The 21,577-nt window shown below is 46.0% G+C and overlaps 1 protein-coding gene across 3 annotated transcripts in view; it reads left to right on the top strand.

Annotated features, from left to right (window-relative positions):
- STX18 (syntaxin 18) overlaps positions 1-21,577 on the top strand; it is a 110,060-nt gene that overhangs the window by 67,227 nt on the left and 21,256 nt on the right. For all 3 annotated transcript variants that reach the window (XM_065913902.1, XM_065913903.1, XM_065913904.1), the window contains 4 exons: positions 2,396-2,463; positions 12,487-12,602; positions 14,456-14,533; positions 14,685-14,751. In XM_065913902.1, the coding sequence (XP_065769974.1) occupies positions 2,396-2,463; positions 12,487-12,602; positions 14,456-14,533; positions 14,685-14,751 (329 nt within the window). The remainder of the gene's footprint in view (positions 1-2,395; positions 2,464-12,486; positions 12,603-14,455; positions 14,534-14,684; positions 14,752-21,577) is intronic.

Here is a 21,577-nt window from a genome sequence, read left to right as displayed (position 1 = left end):
GCCGCATTATTCAGTACCCACTCTCTATTCAACATGCAGTGAGTTTTTGTGCCTGACAGGCTCTGGGGGAAGGGGGGGGACCCTTTACCCTCTAGGAGCTTGCGCTCTGGTGAAGGAAAGCTAGTCGGTAAGGAGTCATCGTGGTCTTTGTGGTCGGTGGGGAGCGTGGCAGGACTGAGGCCCCTCAGGACTTCTGGAGCTGCACCGCGAAGGGCTTCGAGTGCTGCATTGGGGCTTGGACTTGACCCCACTGATGAGGCGCAGAGATGACAATTAGCTGCCCTCTGGCGAGTTGACTGGGAGAGATGCTTGCTTTGAGTGCAGGGTGTTCGATAACCAGAATTCACGCCTGCCGGGTGCCCTGTACCCTCCCCTCCTGTTGCCTTACTCACTCATGCTGCTTACCTGGCCCCTCGCAGGCAGGGGTTGGGGTGGGGAATGGAAACCATGGTGGTTGTTTGTTGTCGTCGTTCACTCTCTCAGTCATGTCCGACTCTTCGAGACCCCGTGGACTGCAGCATGCCAGGCTTCCCTGTCCATCACCAATTCCTGGAACCTGCTCAGACTCAATGTCTGTTGAGTCAGTGATGCCATCCAACCATCTCATCCTCTGTCGCCCCCTTCTCCTCCTGCCCTTAATCTTTGCTAGCTAGCATCGAGGATCCTGACCCTGATGCTGGGAACCACTGAAGCATATTAAATAGGAGAGTTAATTTGATTAAATCTCATATGCGGTATAGTAAGCACCTAGTTTGCACATCTCCTAAATTTTTTTTCTCAACAGTCTTAAAAGTCAGATTTTAAAGTGCAGCCTAAGTGGAAAATTGGAATAAGAGGATGAAGCAGTCAGCTGTGGCTTAGTGGAAGACAGGCCGAATGAACTCAAGCGAGTCCTGAGCTTGCCTCCGAGCCCCACCAGACACTAACCGTGTGATTGGATGAGGCACGTGGCCTCTGCGAGGCTCATGCTCCCAGCCTGGTTGTGAGTGCAGTGACCTCAGTGCCCACGACAGGCCACTGGGGAAGGAGGTCATGTGTGTGTGGAGGTTCCTCGCGGAGCCAGCGTTGCCGAACAGTCTCAGTAATCTTTGCAATCTGGTAAATAAATGAATATGTGGCCACAGTTCATTTTTTTCTTTAATTCATGCTCTGAAGATGCCCGAGGGTGCTTTTCTGAACCGTTATTTGTTCTTAGTCTAGACCCTGGGAAATGTAACTGAACCCCTACTGAGCTATCCCCAGACAGTTGCTGAATGTTTCTTTAGTGGTAAATACTGTTTTTGCATTTAGACGTTTACTTGGTCTGAAAGTACTGACTGACCCCACCGTGGGCTCCATGTTGTGCGTAGGGCCGTGGGAGAAGCTAGGCAGCCCCCTCCTCACATGGTTCCTAACCCCTGAGAAAGAGGCATGTGTGCAAAAGTGAAGCCAGTGGACGTGGCCGTGTGTAGCCGAGTGCCCAGTGGGTGGGATGCAGACATGCTTTTAAGTTCAGAGTAGAGCGAAAATTGGCCTGAGTTGGCCTTGACAGAAAAACTTTCATGCAAAAGATGAAAGTTGAGCAGATCCTTTGAGACCGAGGCTGCGTGTGTTTGGAATAAATACAAAGGGCGTTAGGAGGAAGCAAGCGTGAGCCGTGGTCAAAGGACTGCACAGGCCACCGGCTTAGCTAATCATTCTCTCCTTCTGGAAGCTCTCTTGTCCATGTCGACCATGATCCCAGGTTTCTTCCTAACACTTGTTTTGTTTCTTAATCCGTCCTTCCACACACAGCACCTGACACATGGTAGGGGCTTCAGCAAGAGAAATGACCCATCAGGAGTGCAGTCCCCTGGACTTCTGTGTCCTCTCTTGTTCATCCACAGATGTGGAGAAGATGGAGATGTGCTGTGCAGGGATACATCACTGCTCCCGAATCTTCTGTTTAATTCTGCTGCTCTGCATGGATCCTGTTTATAAACTTAATAGCTCCAGCCTTAGAATCCATCCCCTAGAACTTGGAAGAAGGAATGTTTGTCTATAAAATTTTAGGTAGAAACTGCTTAAGGAAGGGAATTGGCCTTTATTAAGCACATGCTGTGCAGTTACTGGACATGCATTATCTCATAGAATCTCAAAGTTCCTTAGAGTCATCACTTCATTGCTGTTGGTTCCTTCTTCCTGTAATTGTTGCGATCTGTGACTTAAGCAGGAGACCAAGGCCCAGGAATGTGGGTGACTTTGACAAGTCAGTGATTATACAGAAGTCTAAAATCAGAAGTGTCCAGTTTGTATTTTCAGAATCTTTTGAAGATTTGAAGAGAGAGCATTCCGCTCTCTCTACTAATTTAAAATTTGTTGCATGTGAGTGTAACATATTTATCAATATAAACCATTTGCTTTCTTTTCATGACAGATTTCGCACATTGGCAAGCTGAGAGATTTTCTTCTGGAACACAGAAAAGATTATATTAATGCTTATAGGTAAGTGTCTGTTTTTGTTTTTTTTTTTAACCATGATTTTGGTGAATGTTCTTTGCCGTACCTATATTCCTTGTGAGGTTTCCGTCTTCACATTTTACTAACTCTGGGTTGTCGTGGGGAAGATCAGTCTGACAGAGAAAGAAGATCTGCAGAGTAGAAAGGGGCTCCGCCAGTCAGGGTAAGAGCAGCCACATCCCACGTCCTTAAAGTCACCACAGCCCCACCGCAGTGCCCCCTGAGGCTCACCCATGTTTGCTTCTCTGTATGCGCCATGTATATTTGTGAAACATGCAGAGAGGATGGGGCAGTGTCTCACTGAATACATACTACCGAGCAAATGAGGAGATCATGCCCGTCACATGAAAATGCCATTTGGAGAGATGAGAACTCTTGCCTCCCTGAGGGTTTTTGTTAGGTTGATTTTTTTTTTTTTTTAATATTATTTTATTAGTTGGAGGCCAATCACTTCACAACATTTCAGTGGGTTTTGTCATACATTGACATGAATCAGCCATAGAGCTACACGTATTCCCCATCCCGATCCCCCCTCCCACCTCCCTCTCCACCCGACTCCTCAGGGTCCTCCCAGTGCACCAGGCCCGAGCACCTGACTCATGCATCCCACCTGGGCTGGTGGTCTATTTCACCATAGATAATATACATGCTGTTCTTTCAAAACATCCCACCCCCACGTTCTCCCACAGAGTTCAAAAGTCTATTCTGTACTTCTTTGTCTCTTTTTCTGTTTTGCATATAGGGTTATCGCTACCATCTATCTAAATTCCATATATATGTGTTAGTATACTGTAATGTTCTTTATCTTTCTGGCTTACTTCACTCTGTATAATGGGCTCCAGTTTCATCCATCTCATTAGAACTGATTCAAATGAATTCTTTTTAATGGCTGAGTAATAGTCCATGGTGTATATGTACCACAGCTTCCTTATCCATTCATCTGCTGATGGGCATCTAGGTTGCTTCCATGTCCTGGCTATTATAAACAGTGCTGCGATGAACATTGGGGTGCACGTGTCTCTTTCAGATCTGGATTCCTCAGTGTGTATGCCCAGAAGTGGTATTGCTGGGTCATATGGCAGTTCTATTTCCAGTTTTTTAAGAAATCTCCACACTGTTTTCCATAGTGGCTGTACTAGTTTGCATTCCCACCAACAGTGTAAGAGGGTTCCCTTTTCTCCACACCGTCTCCAGCATTTATTGCTTGTAGACTTTTGGATAGCAGCCATCCTGACTGGCGTGTAATGGTACCTCATTGTGGTTTTGATTTGCATTTCTCTGATAATGAGTGATGTTGAGCATCTCTTCATGTGTTTGTTAGCCATCTGTATGTCTTCTTTGGAGAAATGTCTGTTTAGTTCTTTGGCCCATTTTTTGATTGGGTCGTTTATTTTTCTGGAATTGAGCTTCAGGAGTTGCTTGTATATTTTTGAGATTAATCCTTTGTCTGTTTCCTCATTTGCTATTATTTTCTCCCAATCTGAGGGCTGTCTTTTCACCTTACTTATAGTTTCCTTTGTTGTGCAAAAGCTTTTAATTTTCATTAGGTCCCATTTGTTTATTTTTGCTTTTATTTCCAATATTCTGGGAGGTGGGTCATAGAAGATCTTGCTGTGATTTATGTCGGAGAGTGTTTTGCCTATGTTCTCCTCTAAGAGTTTTATAGTTTCTGGTCTTACATTTAGATCTTTAATCCATTTTGAGTTTATTTTTGTGTATGGTGTTAGAAAGTGTTCTAGTTTCATTCTTTTACAAGTGGTTGACCAGTTTTCCCAGCACCACTTGTTAAAGAGATTGTCTTTTTTCCATTGTATATCCTTGCCTCCTTTGTCAAAGATAAGCTGTCCACTAGGTTCGTGGATTTATCTCTGGGCTTTCTATTCTGTTCCATTGATCTATATTTCTGTCTTTGTGCCAGTACCATACTGTCTTGATGACTGTGGCTTTGTAGTAGAGTCTGAAGTCAGGCAGGTTGATTCCTCCAGTTCCACTCTTCTTTCTCAAGATTACTTTGGCTATTCGAGGTTTTTTGTATTTCCATACAAATTGTGAAATTATTTGTTCTAGTTCTGTGAAAAATACTGTTGGTAGCTTGATAGGGATTGCATTGAATCTATAGATTGCTTTGGGTAGAATAGCCATTTTGACAATATTGATTCTTCCAATCCATGAACAAGGTATGTTTCTCCATCTGTTTGTGTCCTCTTTGATTTCTTTCATCAGTGTTTTATAGTTTTCTATGTATAGGTCTTTTGTTTCTTTAGGTAGATATACTCCTAAGTATTTTATTCTTTTTGTTGCAATGGTGAATGGTATTGTTTCCTTAATTTCTCTTTCTGTTTTTTCATTGTTAGTGTATAGGAATGCAAGGGATTTCTGTGTGTTAATTTTATATCCTGCAACTTTACTATATTCATTAATTAGCTCTAGTAATTTTCTGGAAGAGTCTTTAGGGTTTTCTATGTAGAGGATCATGTCATCTACACCACATTAACAAATTGAAAGATAAAAACCATATGATTATCTCAATAGATGCAGAGAAAGCCTTTGACAAAATTCAACACTCATTTATGATTAAAACTCTCCAGAAAGCAGGAATAGAAGGAACATACCTCAACATAATAAAAGCTATATATGACAAACCCACAGCAAGCATCACCCTCAATGGTGAAAAATTGAAAGCATTTCCTCTGAAATCAGGAACAAGACAAGGATGCCCACTCTCACCACTACTATTCAACATAGTGTTGGAAGTGTTGGCCACGGCAATCAGAGCAGAAAAAGACATAAAAGGAATCCAGATAGGAAAAGAAGAAGTGAAACTCTCGCTGCTTGCAGATGACATGATCCTCTACATAGGTTGATTTTTAAAAAGAAAAGGCATTTTGATCGCAACCTCCAGAAGGACTTCTAGAATGGACTCCAGCTCTCCGTAGACTCAGGAGTAAACCGCAGTGCAAAGGTCATGCCTCCTGCCCTCCCTTGACCTCTGTTTGCACCTGACTTTAGCGTGGCATGTCTCCCATAGGATTCAGCTTCAACTGCATTGCCTAACCAGTGGGAAAGTTGGACTGGACATAGGAAATGGCATCATTAGAAGCATCTGTGTAGGATTTCATCATTACAGAACAAGGAGTGTTGCCCTTTGGAAGCCTTCCTATCACACAGTTAGAAAATATGGAATAAATCTTCTGAATTTATAAAAGGACTTTAATCAATATATGAAAAAATGGAAATATTTCATATCATTTTTTTAACAAAATAATTATGCCCCAGGTGAGTTTTAAATAATCTCTACCACTTTGTCTGCTTTATGCTTTTAAGTGTATTTCATTTACATAACTTTGGACTATAGTAAAATTATTATTCTAGTGCTTCATACCAAGTAAACCTTATTTTAAAGTTCTCAGTTAAAATAGTTGGTCAACACTAGATGGCAGTATAAATTTTATTTCTAAAGGTATGTATGTACATCAGATGCTAATTGTATAGTCTGTACAGATGGAAGCGACTGTCGTTTTGGAAAACTTAGCAAAACTGGTGTAAGCCTATCATTTTCCAGCTCCTTTCTTTAGTACTTGACAGCTTAAGTTACATAAGTGGTCATGGAGATCTCTTATAGAAATCCATTATTAACTTCCCTTTGCCTTCAAAAGGCATCCAGATAAGGTGAGTGCTTTAAACGTTGGTTTAGTTCAAGCTCCTCTGTCTCCTTATTAGCCATGCGAACCTGAGAAGTTCACTTAACTTGTAGAAGGCAATGTCTTCCTCTAAACCAGGGGTCAGCAAACCACAGCCTATTAGCCAAGTCCAGCTCACTGCCTATTTTTGTACAGCCTGTGAGCTGAGAATAGTTCTTACATTTTTTAATGGCTGAGGGGAGAGGAATAATAATCATAATATTTTACCTCATAAGAAAATTAAATGAAGTTAAATTTTTGGTGTCATAAATAAAGTTTATTGAACAGCAGCATGCCCATTCATTTGCACGTTACAGATGGCTGCTTTTACACCTCAGCAGTAGAGCTGAGCGGCTGTGCCCAGGCTGTATGGCCCTCAGAGTCTAATACTTTGGCCCTTTTCAGAAAACCTTTGATGAGTCCTGTTTCTAAATAACTAGAGTGATGCTCACTTGCCTATTAGTTAGGTTCAGACAAGATGGTACAGTTGAAATGCTGTGCAAAAAAGAAACAAAGCAGTGGATTTATAAAAAGATTATTGTATAAGGCTGCTGTTCTGTAACTTTGTAGTCAACTTTTGACTATAGGGGTAGGATTAAGACATTTCTCCTCGAACAGCACAGATCAGCTTCACAACACTGCCTGTCAGTGTTCCCAGACCAGCACAGTGAGGACTTACTCCGAGTCCTCATGTTTCTCAGGACAACGGGCAGCTGGCCTCGGCCTCCCCATTTCCCAGCTACTGTGGCAGCACACGCTGGGAGGGAGCACTGGGTCCCCGGGCCCATTCCATTCTTGTCTACGTAGTAGTTGTGTGGCTACAGCGTCAGCACAACTAGTGCTCCTGAGGCTTCCTGAGTCTTGATGGGCCATCACCCCACTGAGTCCTTGTCCCGACTGCACTTCACCACTAGCCAGAGGACCCCGAGTTTTGCTCCTCCCCCTGTTTTGGCCCTTTGAAAGAGCAGGGCTTGCTTTGGGGATGAGTCACACCTGAGTTCTAGTCCCAGCTCCTCCAAGTATTAGTCATGCAAGTATACACAACTCACTTCAGATATGTGTGCTTTGGTTTTCGTTTGTTTTTAAATAAAGTATGGATAATGTGGATAAAGGGCTTCCCAGGTGGCTCAGTGGGTAAAGAATCCTCCTGCCAGTGCAGGAGGCACAGGAGATGCAGCTTTGATCCCTGGGTTGGGAAGATCTCCTGGAGGAGGAAATGGCAAACCAGAAGAAATGGCAAGTCCAGTATTCTTGCCTGGAGAATCCCATAGACAGAGGAGCCTGGTGGGCTACAGTCAGTAGGTCGAAAAGAGTCGGACATGACTGAGCACACTCACACTCGATGCTCTTAAGAGGACTGAATGGGATGTGTGTGGGAGTTTCTGGCACACAAAAGTCCCTTGGTGAATGGTCATTGAATTGGAACCCCATTTGGTCTGTGGTGCAGTTGGGTCAGTGGCTATTTGATCAAGAAAGCACCTCTCAGGGCTTCCCTGATGGCTCAGTGGTAAAGAATCCGCCTGCCAATGCAGGAGACATGGATTCAATCCCTGATCCGAAAAGATCCCACATGCTGCAGAGCAACTAAGCCCATGTGCCACAGCTACTAAGCCTGTGCTGTAGAGCCCGGGAGCCATAACTGCTGAGCCCATGTGCTGCAGCTACTGGAGCCCGTGAACCCTGGAGCCTGTGCTCTGCAACAGCTGAAACAACTACAATGAGAGGCCTGAGCACTTCAACTGGAGAAAAGCTTGAGCAACAGTGAAGACCCAGCATAGCCTTAAATAAGTAAAACTGTTTAAAAAAACAAAGAAAGAAAGCAAGCACCTCTATTTCCTGCCAGAGAGAGGAGGAAGGGAAAGAGAGAGGTTGCCGAAGTCAAGTCGACATGACACAGATGGACATATTCAAAGCTCGCTCACCAGGGAAATCTAGGGCAGCAGCATAGGTTAGATTGCGGGCGGGTGGCCTTGCTGAAGGCGCCTGAATTAGACAGGTGCACTCAGCCGTTAGTGCCACGGAACGGTCACAGCCCCGGAGCACAGAGGCCCCTGAGAGCGTAAGAGAGAAGCAGCAGAGCCAGACCTCTGCTGCCAGTAAACAGGGAGATCCCAGAGGAGAGGAGAGAGAGGAGCCGTGGCTGGAGGACTGTTCACTCCCTGTGCGGGTCCTTCTGCCAGGCTGCCAGTCAGAGAAGTCCCTGCCCCAAGGGAGGGGCAGGAGGGAGGAGATGGAGGAGGGAGGTAGGGTGTCATGAGAGGTGTGGATTCTCTGGTAGAAACAGGAGGACTAGGGAATAAGCATTTCCCCCCCCATACCCTACATTCTCTCCAGAGGGAGAAGGGCCACCCTTACCTTCTCCCATCATGTTCTCCCTCCCAAAGGTGGTAGACCATTTAAAGTCTTTTCTTTTTTTACTGCTGTGCCTCCCAGTGCAGGGTGCTGGCTGTGGCCTGTTCCTGGTGATCTCTGGTGGCCTTGTTCTTCAGTTCAGTTCAGTCACTCAGTCATGTCCAACTTTTTGCAACCCCATGGACTGCAACACACCAGGCCTCCCTGTCCATCACCAACTCCCAGAGTTTACTCAAACCCTTGTCCATTGAGCCGGTGATGCCATCCAACCATCTCATCCTCTGTCATCCCCTTCTCCTCCTGCTCTTCAGTGGCTTGAAGCAAAGTTTGGGTTTCCGGCCGGAGACTGAGGTCAGGCTGAAGCATTGAGAATACCAAGTCCTAGCCACTAGACCAGTGACCAGTGACAAAGCCCTGGCCCTTTGGCTTTGCAGGAAAGAATTCCCACAAAGGCAGAAGTAGTGAAACAAGGAAAGTATTTATTAGGAGGGAGAAGAGAACAGTACCTGTGGATAGACACGTGGGTGGACTCAGAGAGTGTCCCACCCTCGGAGTGGTTTAAATCACTTATATGGGGCATTTCTTCCAGATTTCCTTTGGCCTGTCATTTTCCTTTGGTTCTGAGTCTGCCTCAGAACCCATCCTCAGAACCTTGCCTCAGAACACATCCTCCCATGTATGCACATGCATCTCACAGCCAAGATGGATTCCAGCAGAGAGGCCTGTGGGTAACCTTGACCCCTCGGCCTCACCTTTTGACCACAAGGAGTTTTCTAGTCAGGAAGTTCTCCTTGACTTTGAGAATGAGAAATCTGTAGTCTCTTGTCTTTTATCTGGGCAGGGCCCAGCCTTCTCTCCCAATTGTTGTGCTATTTTCATCTTGAAGTGCTGGGAATGGACTCCAGCTATTCATCCTGGGGGGGTCCATCTATCTCCTGCCTCACTGGGAACATTTTAGATAGAGTGTGATTGTGGAATTGAGAGAAATATTGCCTTCAGACCCACAAGGCTATGTTAGTTTGACATAATTAGGAAGCTATAATTTTTTCCATAATGTAGAACTCAGACTTTATTGACCCATTTAGTTTTTTTTTTTTAAATAATGACATTTTACTAGAGCAGAACAGCAAGTAACCTAAATAGCCTCTGGCTAGATCTCTTGAATTATTTTAATTGAAAAATAATTTCACCACTTCTGGTAGATAGACCCTTTCCTCAATATCCTAACGACAAAACTGTACCACCTGTTGGGGGAGGGGGGGGACTTTCTTGGTTTTTGTCGTTATTACTACTAAAATGACCATACTGGCAATTTCCAATTTAAAAGGTTAATATATAATGTATCCTAAAGGAACACAGCCTTTTAATTGAGTATAATCAGTTTTATCAAATTAACCTTTAGGCCTTTTTAGTTTCACTGAGCTGAGTTTCCGTTAAGTCAAAACAGAGAAGGAGGACGTTAATCTCACGTTCCTGAAACTGGTTGTTTTGTAGATCGGCTCTGTCCATGGGTTGCCTCGCCACTCGGAAGTGAGCGCCCGTCTCATTTATCTGCCCCTGACCCCTTAGCCTCCGTTTCCGTTTCCGGTTTCCGGTGAGCCGGTGTCTTGAGGGGCAGCACTGACTGCGCCTCTGTGCTCACAGCTCTCGGTTCTCCGCCGCCAGACTGGGGAGCTGGGGGGAAGGTTGAGCTTGCTTGCTTGCCCGGCCCCTGACCCCCTTCCCCTCTCTGGGGTCTTCCTCCTCAGAGCACATTTCTGTCAGGATTACCGTGTTAAGCCAAACTAGTTAAGGAAACAAGATCCTGCGGAGGGCGGGGTGTTAGGGAAATACCCGTCTGTCAATCACCGAGGGAAGGCCATCCCTTCTCCAGGAACCTACGGGCTGCCTTCTCTCCTTCCAGCGCTTGCCCAGAGAGGGTGGACACTGGACTTGGGGGTGAGGAGGAGCCGCACCAAGGGAGGAGAGGAGAGGAGAGGAGAGGAGACTGGCCTCCTGCTTGGCCCCAGGCTTCTCTCTCTTCTCTTGGGGGCCTGTCCTAGGCGGGACACTTTCCCGGGGCCTCTGTACCTCCATATTTCCAGGGGAGGCTCTGGAAGTGGGGTCCCTGCAGGTCTCAGGGGTAGGGATGCAAGCAGTCCAGGAGTGACCTGTTAAGGAGCACAGCTGTAACTGTGTGTCAGGCTTCTCACATCGGCCTCACGCACTAAGTGAGGTCATTCTGAAAGTAGTTGGTTATTGATCCACTGATTTATCAGCCTACTAAATCCTAGGATTGCTGGTGATGATGGGGATTCAGCAGTGAACAAACAGAGAAATGCCCCCACCTTTATGGAATGTGTATTTTGGAGGGGAAGATAGAAAAGAAACAAAATGAGTAAAACATAGAATGTTGGAGCACAGTATTTTAGGGGGAGTGGAGAAGGGAAGATAGAAACTCAGGGTGGATACAAGTGTATAAAGGTAGCTTATTAAGATGCAGGGACTTTGGGTAAACACCTGCAAGAAGTAAGCAGTCAGTTCATAGAGATCTCATCCAGGGAAAGGACATTCCGGGGAAGACAGCCAGCTAGTGTACGTCCTGGTGCGGGGGTACGGCTGTAATGTTCCAGGAAGTGCACAGAGGCCGAGGCAGCTGGAGCAGGGGAGGTGAGTAGCTGAAGATAATCCCAGAGAGAGCAGGAGCCAGAGCGTGTGAGCCGCCTTAAGACTCGTGCAGCTCTTATAAGGGCCTTGGCTTCTGCTCTTAGGTGGGAAGCACTGGACGTCTGTACAGAGGATTGATAGGATCTGACTTACTATGTAACAGGAGCGGTAAGGCTGGTGCATTAGAAGCATCAGGGGAGGAGCTCGCCAGACACGACAGACCAGCTGGACAGCTGCAGTTATGGTCCAGCCTTGGGATCCCAGTGACATGGCCCAGAGGGGTTAGCAGTGGGTGGGATAACAAGAGGTCAGATTCTGGTAGTGTTTTGAGGTTAGAGCCAATGAGATTTGTTAATGGATTAGTTGTGAACTGAAAGAGAAAAAGAGGTGCCAGGATGATCCCAGGTTTGAGGCCTGAGCAGCTAGAAGGAATGGGATTGCCCGCAACACAAGTGGGACGCAGGCTTGGAGTGGCTGCGGGCTCAGTGTGGGGCATATTTGCAATACAGATTAAACATCTGAATAGAGATACTGAGCCAGCAGTTAGATATATGCATCTCAAGTTCTAGAAGAGGTTCAGGCTAAAGATATAAATTTGGGACCTGTCAGTGTAAAACTGACAACAAAAAAAAAACCCACTAGCCTAGCCGAACTCACCAAGGGAGCAGTGTGGACAACAGAGATATTCAGGGACTAAGGGTGTGCTATGCTTAGCCACTCAGGTGTGTCCGACTCTTTGCAACCCCATGGATTCTCATGGGTTGCCATGCCCTCCTCCAGGGGATCTTCCCAACCCAAGGAACGAAACCAGGTCTTCCTCATTGCAGGTGGATTCTTTACTGTCAGAGGCACCAGGGAAACCCATGGGTAAAAGGTGTCAACAAAAAGCCTGGGAACCAACAGCCAGGGAGGTGGGAGGGAACCAGGAAAGAATGTGGTCTGGAGACAGGAGAAAACAGATCAGGGAAGGGGAGCCACCAGCATTTCCAGTGGGTGGAAAGTACCTTGGGGGGAATGATGACCCCAGTGGTGACCTTAGAGAGTGACGACCACAGTGGGGGGATGAGGGCAAAAGGCTGCTTGGATGGGGTCAAGAGAGAATGGTCAGGAAAATGGAGTTCAGGGCTGTAAGGTTCGTATGCGCTGGTTCCACTGTCTAGAGCGATCTCCCACCTGTTAGTGTGGCCAGCTCCTCCTCATCCTTCAAGTCTCAGCTTAGCGGTCATTTCAACAGGGAGCTTTGTTCTCCCCTTCACACCCGATCCAGACTCCACGTGTGGGCATTTGCTGCTGTCCCTTCATTTCGTCCTTCTCTCTCTCTCTCCGTCAGTCATGTCATGTCTGAATACGGGAGAATGACAGACACAGAACGAGACCAGATAGACCAGGACGCTCAGACCTTCATGCGGACCTGCTCAGAAGCGATCCAGCAGCTGAGAACTCAAGGTGCGTGCCCTGACAGAGGCAGCCAGCAGCCTTCTCGCGATTACGTACCGCGGGATGCATGTGGCACAGCCGTTAAAGCTCGCTCCTGGGCTCTGATTTAGGTTTCAGTTTCAGCACTTTCAAAGTCTTCTTTTTCCTCATTAGTGTTTTAACCTAAGCTGTTAAAAATCATGCAAAGGCCATGATTCAAGTTAAACAGATGGGAAGAGGGAGGTGGAAAGGACCTCTCCAGACAGAACCAAGAGTTTACCTTGGGACCAGGGTCAGAGAAGATGCCTCAAGTGTAGAGGTGTGTGCGGGCGTGCCTGTGTTCTGGGCGGCGTTGAGTAGGGCATCGGTTGATGGCATGTAAATGAGGACACATGAAGGTACCCTGAGCTCTCTACTTGGATTATTAAACTATAGTGACAGACTCTCTGAGTGAAGAGGACAGCTCTGGAGCCTTGGTTGCGTATGCACCCACGTCGGCTCCACATGTTCAGGCCATGTGGCCTTGGGCAAGTCACTTAGTCACCCTGGGTCTCAGTTTCTTCATCTATAAAATGGAGACAATTTTATGGCATATTTCTTGGGATCAACCCAGGGATTGAACCCAGGCCTCCTGCATTGCAGGCAGACTCTTTACTATCTGAGCCACCGGGGAAGCCCATTCTTGGAGTCATCATGAAAATTAAATTCTTCTAGCACCTTCAGAACAATAGCTAGCCTTAGGGTTACTACTATCATCTCACTTTCATTGATGTTGAATTTTTACTGGGCCACTGAGATGGCTTCCCAAGTTAAGTGTCTTCCTTGATTCTCTTTTAATTTGCTTAATCAGATGCACATTACATTACATTACATCGCGTAGAATTCAATGGCCAGATGCTGCTGCGCTCAGCCCAAACTTTGGTTTAGGTAGCTTCCTTTTGAACCCTGATGGACCACTGGAGAGTCTGATGAAAGCTGTAGACTTAAAAAAAAAAAACTGTAGACTTTTCTGCCACAAAGAAATACACACATGCATCAAATTTTGTGTATAATTTTATGAATCCTCTGAATTCCTCATGTGAACCTCAGATTCAGCAACAGCCCTGTGGTAAAAACAGATCATGCCCCCTACCCTTAAGGACATTCATTGAGATACCTTGAAAATACATGCACATTAATACAATGAGGAATAAGTACCAAACCATGTGACTCTGGGCTCCTTACGGATTCCTCGTGTGTAAAACAGGCATAATCATAATCGTCTTCTGCATTGTTTGGGCCATTAGCAGTAATTTATGTAAAGTACTGGCAGGGTGCCTGCACACCATAGTTACTCAGCCTCTACCAAAATACAGCTGACACAGACTCTAAGAAGAAGTCATGATTCACAGGAGAAAGGCATCCTCATGGCTCAGAGAGGCAAGGCTTCCGGGAGAAGGAAGGTTTCACTCAGTGTCTGAGGTGAATGTGAGTGGCTGAGGGAAGAGGACGGAGAAGCCCAAGCTGACAGGCAGCCGGGCAGGCAGAGGGGAGTGTGTGCTCCGAGTCTGATTGAAAACGTTCCTTGAAGGTCAGCTTGAGCATTGGATCCTGTTAACACACACAGGGTCAGCTCTCAAGAAATGGCCCACGTCAAACACGATCCCTTTGTAATAAACCATAAATTATTTGACTGTAGTTTTTCTGCAGGTTTAATCTTTTACTCTAGCAAAGCCTCATAAATCTCACTCTTTTAAAAATGAAATGTCGCTTGACACAGGACTTGTTTTATGGCTGTGTTTTTAAGAATACATCTAATAAAGAAGCTGTTGTAAGGAAGCTGATGAATTGTTCTTCAGTGTAATTGAATACAGAGCCCTGAATCTTGTCCTTTTCTGTTTCAGCCCACAAGGAGATACACTCTCAGCAAGTGAAGGACCACAGGACTGCTGTTTTGGATTTCGTTGAAGATTATTTAAAAAGTATTTCATTTTTTCTTAAAGGTCACATGTGGCATTTCACAATAGGTGGGATGCAACCTTTAGCTTTGCTAGCTGAAGACTGTAATGTCTCACTGTATGTATTTGCCTGAGAAGCAGTTTTAAATGGTCTCTGGTATTTTCCATTGGACAGGAGTGTGTAAACTTTACTCAGAACAAAGAGCCATCCGAGTCAAGCGAGTGGTGGACAAGAAAAGATTGTGAGTATTGTCTTCATTGTGTTCTTTCATTAACAATAGTAATGATAGTAATAGCGACTAAAGTTTGTAGATGATGATTTGGTTGCTAAGTCGTGTCCGACTCTTGGTGACTCCATGGGCTGTAGCCCACCAGGTTCCTCTGTCCATGGAATTCGCCAGGCAAGAATACTGGAGTGGGTTGCCATTTCCTTCTCGAGGGGATCTTCCTGACCCAGGAATCAAACCTGGCTCTCCTGCACTGCAGGCAGATTCTTTACTGACTGAGCTATGAAGGAAGCCCAAAGTTTGTAGAGCTCGATGCTTGTAAAGCTTCAGTTTCCTCACTAACTGCAGTGACCAGGATTCTCTGGGCACATACCGTGCTGGACACTTTTCTAGCTCACAGCAGCCCCAGGAGGCAGGTACTGCGATGACCCTCATCTTACACATGGGGAGGCTGAGGCTTGGGAAGTGGGGTGACTCACCCACGTCCCTTAGCCAGGAGGTGGCAGAGCTGGAATTTGAGTCTATATAGAGAGACATACATATATTGGTCAGTTGATTTTCCACAAAGGTACAAAGCGATTTTAGTGGAACAAGGATGGTCTTTTTTAACATGAGTGCTAGAACAATTGGATATCCTTTGTTGTTCATTGTTTGTTGTTGTCCAGTCCCTAAGTCATGTCCGACTCTGCAGCCCCATGGACTGCAGCATGCCTGGCTTCCCTGTCCTTCACCATCTCTCCCAGAGTTTGCTCAAACCCATGTCCATTGAGTCGGTGAAGCCATCCACCATCACATCCTCTGTCATCCCTTCTCCTCCTGCCCTCAATCTCTCCCAGCATCAGGGTTTTTTGCAATGAGTTGGCGTGGCCAAAGTATTGGAGCTTCGGCTTCAACATCAGTCCTTCCAACCAATATTCAGGGTTGATTTCCTTTAGGATTGACTAGTTTGATCTTCTTGCAGTCCAAGGGACTCTCAAAAGTCTTCTCCAACACCGCAGTTGGAAAGCATCAATTGTTTGGTGCTCAGCTTTCTTTATGCTCCAACTCTCACATCTGTACATGACTACTGGAAAAACCGTCACTTTGACTCTGTAGACCTTTGTCAGCAAAGTGATGTCTCCTCTTTTTAATATGCTGTCTAGGTTTGTCATGGCTTTTCTCCCAAGGAGTAGTGAGTGGTTAACACATGTTAACTTGTACTGTTATCTGCTGTTAAGCGTTTGCCATGTGTCAGGCAGTATGTTTATTTCATTTAATCCTCACGGCCGCTTTGTTAGTAATTATTAGTATCTCATTTTATAGAGGAAATCGAGACTCCAGAACTTTGGGTTACTTGCCCAGTGTCACACAGCTGAATTCAGATTTGAAGGTCAGATTAACCAGGGTTATCTCAAATGATGGGCTTTGTGTTGGAGGTTGAATGAAAATAATCTGGGTAAAGGATCAGAAAGGAAGAATGGTTCAGGCAGGAGGGCAGGCAGAGTGTTTGCCCAAAGCAGGTCCCAGAGGAGAAAGAAGGGCTCTGATGGTGTGCGGTGTGCATAGAGATGGGGTGTGGTCAGTGGGTCTCATGCCCACCTAAGAGAGATGCTAACTTCTGCTTCCTGATCCTAGGCAGTCCCTGACCCTTGAGACTTAGCAGGTCCCTTGAGTAAGGTAAGAAGGGGGCTCTTGCTGCTGCCTCCTCAGCTCCTGGTTCTCAGCAGAGGTTTGGACAAATTAAGATCAGTCAGATGGGAATTGTTCTCATTTAGGCTGTGAAGTTCAGCCTCATCTCCTGTCAGATAGCTGCCCTGTGCCAATTACTTTGAGCAGAGGACCTTGAGGGAAATAACCGTGTGACCTGCCTCAGTGTATTCCAGCCCTCCCTTCTAGTTCTTTCCTCTCCTTACCCCAGAAGGCCCCTGCCTGAAACAGACGTATACTTGCGGCACTCCCTCTCTCCAGTGTCTTACAAAGCTGACCTTCACAGCATGACATTCCAGGGCCATAATACTTTGTTCTTTCAGTTGGCCCCCATGGATTTATGCTCTGACCAAAGCTGACTACTTGTGTCCTTTGACATTCTTGTGCCTTCATCCTTTCTGATTTCTTTGCCTGGAGTGCCCTTCATATGTACACACTTATGTTCTCTGTCCCTCTTCCCCCACTCAGGCGACCCACCACAGTAGTTTGATAGCAGTTGAACTGGTCTAAACCCTGTTCAGAGACAGGAGTCCCCTGATCAAACAGCAGTATCAAACTGCCATAAATGCTTCTCAATGCTTATTCTTCATTTTTGTACTTACTCATAGCAGACCAGTAACAAACAGTTCATAGTCTCATACTGGTCTGTGGATCACACTTGAGTAGCACTGGCCTGAAAATCACTCAGTGTGAAGTACATGCCCAGTAAATATCAGTAAGTGTGAAGATGGCTTAGATGATGTGATGCATTTCCTGCTCTGGAGGAGTCCAGGGGAGTCCGGGAGACCTGTGCCCTGGTGGCACCTTAGTCCGACAGCCGTCCTTGAAGCGAGAGTGCTGCAGTACTGAGGATCAGTGCGCGTTGTCTCCTTTCTACCTAGAGCCTTTGTTGAGAGCACTGTTATTGTTGTTCAGTCACTCAGTCGTGTCCGACTCTTTCCTACCCCATGGACTGCAGCAGGTCAGGCCTCCCTGTCCATCACCAACTTCCAGAGCTTGCTCAAATTCATGTCCATAGAGTTGGTGATGCCATCCAGCCATCTCATTCTCTGTCGTCCCCTTCTCCTCCTGTCCTCAGTCTTTCCCAGCATCAGGGTCTTTTCCAGTGAGTCAGTTCTTTGAATCAGGTGGCCAAAGTACTGGAGCCTCAGCTTCAGCATCAGCCCTTCCAGTGAATATTCAGGACTGATTTCCTTTAAAATTGACTGTTTTGATCTCCTTGCTCTCTGGAATACTTACCACTTTTCTCTAATATTTGTGTACCGCTTTATTTAAGGTTTTCAAAGAACTTCTTTGACGTAATTTCTTGTTTTAGACCTGGAAAAACTGTTTTCCTCCCCGTCCTCTCTATCCTTCTGTTCTTCCCAAATTTTATATAAAATCCTAGAGTTTTCAAATAAGGGACCTGGAAACAGATGTTGGCCAGGTGGAAACTGTTTTGATTGCAGTTTTGAAATGCTCAGCTTTCAGTTAGAGAAATCAATTAAAGTAAATCATGGAGCATAAACTGATCTTTCTGATGACTTTTTAAAAATTGCATTTTTCAAATTGCCTCCAACTAGTTAATTTGTAATTTCCCTGAGGATTTCAATAGACATTCTGTGTATAATTAGATCTGTTTTTATCACTGAAAAAAGAAAAAGCGCTCAACTTCGTCTAAGTCTGCTGCATTGCAGTCCTTTGTTCATTTTGAATTAAAAACTGGCACATTGGCATACTCTGGACACAAAGGATGAAGATATTAATGGAACCCTTTATTTAAAAGTCAGTTAAGCCCCTCTCCTTCCTGAACAATTAAGTCCTGCAGCCATGGAGTGGGTCAGAGTAAGGGGGGATGTCCACAGCTATGGGGATGTTTTCCAGGGCAGCTCAGAGTCTGAGCAAGCCTTAGGAGGGCTGGCTCAGCGTGGGCAGTAGGAGCCTGAGCTAGGACAGGGGGGACGAGCGGCAGTGGAAGAGGCAGATAGGTTGTGTGCAGGGGATCGATCAAATAATAAACGTATAAGGATAATGGAAGCCAGGTTCAGACTCTCAGGGGAGTGAAAGGAAAATTGGATTAGAATGAACAGGACTGGTGTGAACTCATGGTTTTCAATTTACATAGGTGGACATAGAAATGAAATGTGGTCGTAAACGTGTGTGCGTGTCTAGGTCTGCAAAAGCAGACAGATTTTCTGGCTCTGTCCACTGAGAAGGCCTGGACACACTGACATCCCGGAGGCAGTAAGCGTGTTTAGCACTCAGATCTTGGCTTCTAAACAGCAATTTCAGCTTCCAGGAACCGGGGCTCCTTGCAGAAATGGCTGAGTCTGGGGCTGGGTCAGGGAAAGTATAAAATGAACTTGGAGCATGTTGTACCAGAAAGCAAGGGAAGGCTCAGAGAGTGATGGGGCCTGCAAAAAGGACATAAACCAGTTTGAAAGCTGCCAGTGACCAAATTAAAGACAATCTGAGCATCAAAATAAATGATAGCAGATTATAACCCATTAATAAACTAGGGCATCATGAGCCCGATTGGATAGGAATATGTCTCCTGCGTTAGCAGGCACGTTCTTTTCCACTCGCATCACCTGAGCAGCCCAAGGTGTCAGGTTGCCACATACTAAATCCCAAAACTAATCTTTGAGGTAGGATGTTAGGGAGTAAGTAATGAATAATCATATTTATACATTTAATGTTAAATAGGATAGACCCTTGTTTTGTGTTTTTCTTTTCAGTTATGGTTTCAACTGGTTTTTTGGCTTAACCGATTTGTTATCCATGTTGTGTTTATCCAAAGTTTTTTCTTCTTTATTAATGAATAGCATTGTACTGCATGAATTTACCACAGTTGGTTTATCCATTCTCCTGTTGGTGGACATTTCAGTTGTTTCTACTGTTTTGGCTGTTATGGATAAGGATGCCATGAACATTCTTGGATAGATCTGTGTGTGGCTATATCTTTTCATTTTTCTTGTGTAAATACCTAAAAGTGGAGCTGCTCTGTCAACGTGGAGATGTTTCTTAAGCTAAGGAGCTGTCTTGGGTTTTGCAAAGTGGCCTTACTATTTTACCCTCCCGCCAGCAGAGTGTGAGAGTTAGTGTTGCTCCCTGTGTTCACCAGGGTTTGGAGACGGTGACTTTTCTAAGCCAGTCTAGTGGCACTGTCACAGTGTCTCACTCTGGTGTTGTTACCCCATGTTGTTGACACCTTTTCCTCCGCTCTATTGGCCATTTGTGTGTCTTCTGTGACATTCTGTTCATCTTTGTGCATATCTGTGATACTTAGAATGTCAAATGTATTTTTCTAAGACGGCTGAACCCAAACATTGCAGCCCACATGGTCTTACTTAAAATGTGATTTTGCTCTTGCTTCACTGAGAGCGAGATGTGTGGCCTGTGTTCCCTCTCCTTGCACCTGAGTGGACCGTTGCAACCGCCTGGACAGTGGGTATGACAGAAATGACAGTTTGTTGTGAACGGAGGCTGAGACTGTTATAAAAGGCACCGGAGCTTCTGCCGTGGTCTCTGAGACTGCTTGCTCTGGGGGAAGCCAGCTACCATGCCCAGTGACACATCGATGTGCCCATGAGGAAGAGACAAGGCTCCTGCCAGGACCGTCTCACAGCTGTGAGAATGAACCTCCTGGGAAGGGACTCCTCCGGCCCCAGGCAGGCCTGCAGGTGGCGGGCCCTCCACCCCATGGCGGGGCCCGTGTGAGTCAGATCCTGCTGGCCAAGCTGCTCCCAGGTTCCTGGCCCCAGAAACACCGACAGATGGTGAGAGTGAAAATGGTGGTCTCTCAGTCCCGTCTGACTCTTTGCGAGCCCATGGACTGCAGCCCACCAGGCTCCTCTGTCCACGGGATTATCCTGGTGAGAAGACTGATGTGGGTGGCCGTTTCCTTCTCCAAGGGACCTTCCTGACCCAGGGATTGAACCCAGGTCTCCTACACTGCAGGCAGATTCTTTACCACTGAGCCACCATAAGTGGTTGTTATTGTTTCAAGGTGTATACATTTTAGAGTGAGTGTTATTCCGCCTCAGTAACTGGAGCCCTTAGTGTGATTGATAATATAATTACTCAACAGTTCTTTTGTTACTGTTGTAGAGGAGCAGTTCCTTAACAGCCTTTCTTAGAACACTAGTCTTTTGGGGGGGAAAAAAAAAAAAAAACCCATGAAAATGGCCTCTGTGGTCAGGTTATTGGGAAGAGACATCCTTTTTGGAAATGCAATGTGTGTTTCGGTATATATGACTCTAGAAAGTTGCAGAGTCAAGTACCCATCCAGCTTTGACTCTAGTCTTTCAGCCTCTCTTGGTCACTGCAGTCCCTTCTCACAGAACCTGGTGGACAGAACCTCCTCTTCATGGGGCAGTTGGTTGTTCAGAGTGTGGCCTCCAAGATGGGTTCCCTGAGGCCACATCCCAGCCCTACTATGTACTCACTGTTTGGCCCAGGCAAGTTTCTTGAGTTCCCCGCACCTCACTTTCCTCCTCTGTGAAAAGACCATTAATACTAGTAACTGCCATAGGGATGTATGGCATTAACTTAAGTTTATGCATATAAAGTTGCTTAGAAGAGTGCCCAGTACCCGATAAGCCCTTAATAAATGTTAGCTGGCATTAGTAATATCATCCTGATACGCATTTGCTTTGTTCTTTTTTAGTCTTTCTGCCTCATAACATGGAAGCTATCATAGGTCTTTTTTAGCAATCTGCCTACAGTTTTCATAGTGCTGTATGAGTTCCAATACAAGGCCGCTTAACCAAATTTTTCTCCTCTTATTAACGATGCACTGAGAATTATAAAGCATCCATTCATTCACCCTGTATTTATTAAACACCGAATGCCGCACACTCACCTCGAAGCCAGGGCCGCACAGCAGCCATGACTTACAAAGTCAGGGGCCCTGCTCCCAGAGCACATGCTCCAGTGGAACAAGGCAGGCAATGAACAAACGATGGGGCAAGATCATCCCAGCCTGCAGTGACTGCTGGGGAAAGACAGGCGCTGGGCGCAGAGTGGCAAGAGGAGGCCTTCTGTAGGCGGGAGAGTGAGGCGAGGCAGGTGAGATTTCGCCTGGCCCTGCGGATGGAAGAGAATACACTGTTGGAGCAAGCCCCGGGCCAGGGCGGGCGATGAGGCTGAGGGACCTGAGACCAGCCTTGCTCCC

Source organism: Muntiacus reevesi, chromosome 22, assembly GCF_963930625.1.
Source record: "Muntiacus reevesi chromosome 22, mMunRee1.1, whole genome shotgun sequence".
Classification (NCBI taxonomy): domain Eukaryota; kingdom Metazoa; phylum Chordata; class Mammalia; order Artiodactyla; family Cervidae; genus Muntiacus; species Muntiacus reevesi.
This window is presented reverse-complemented; position numbering and strand designations above follow the sequence as displayed.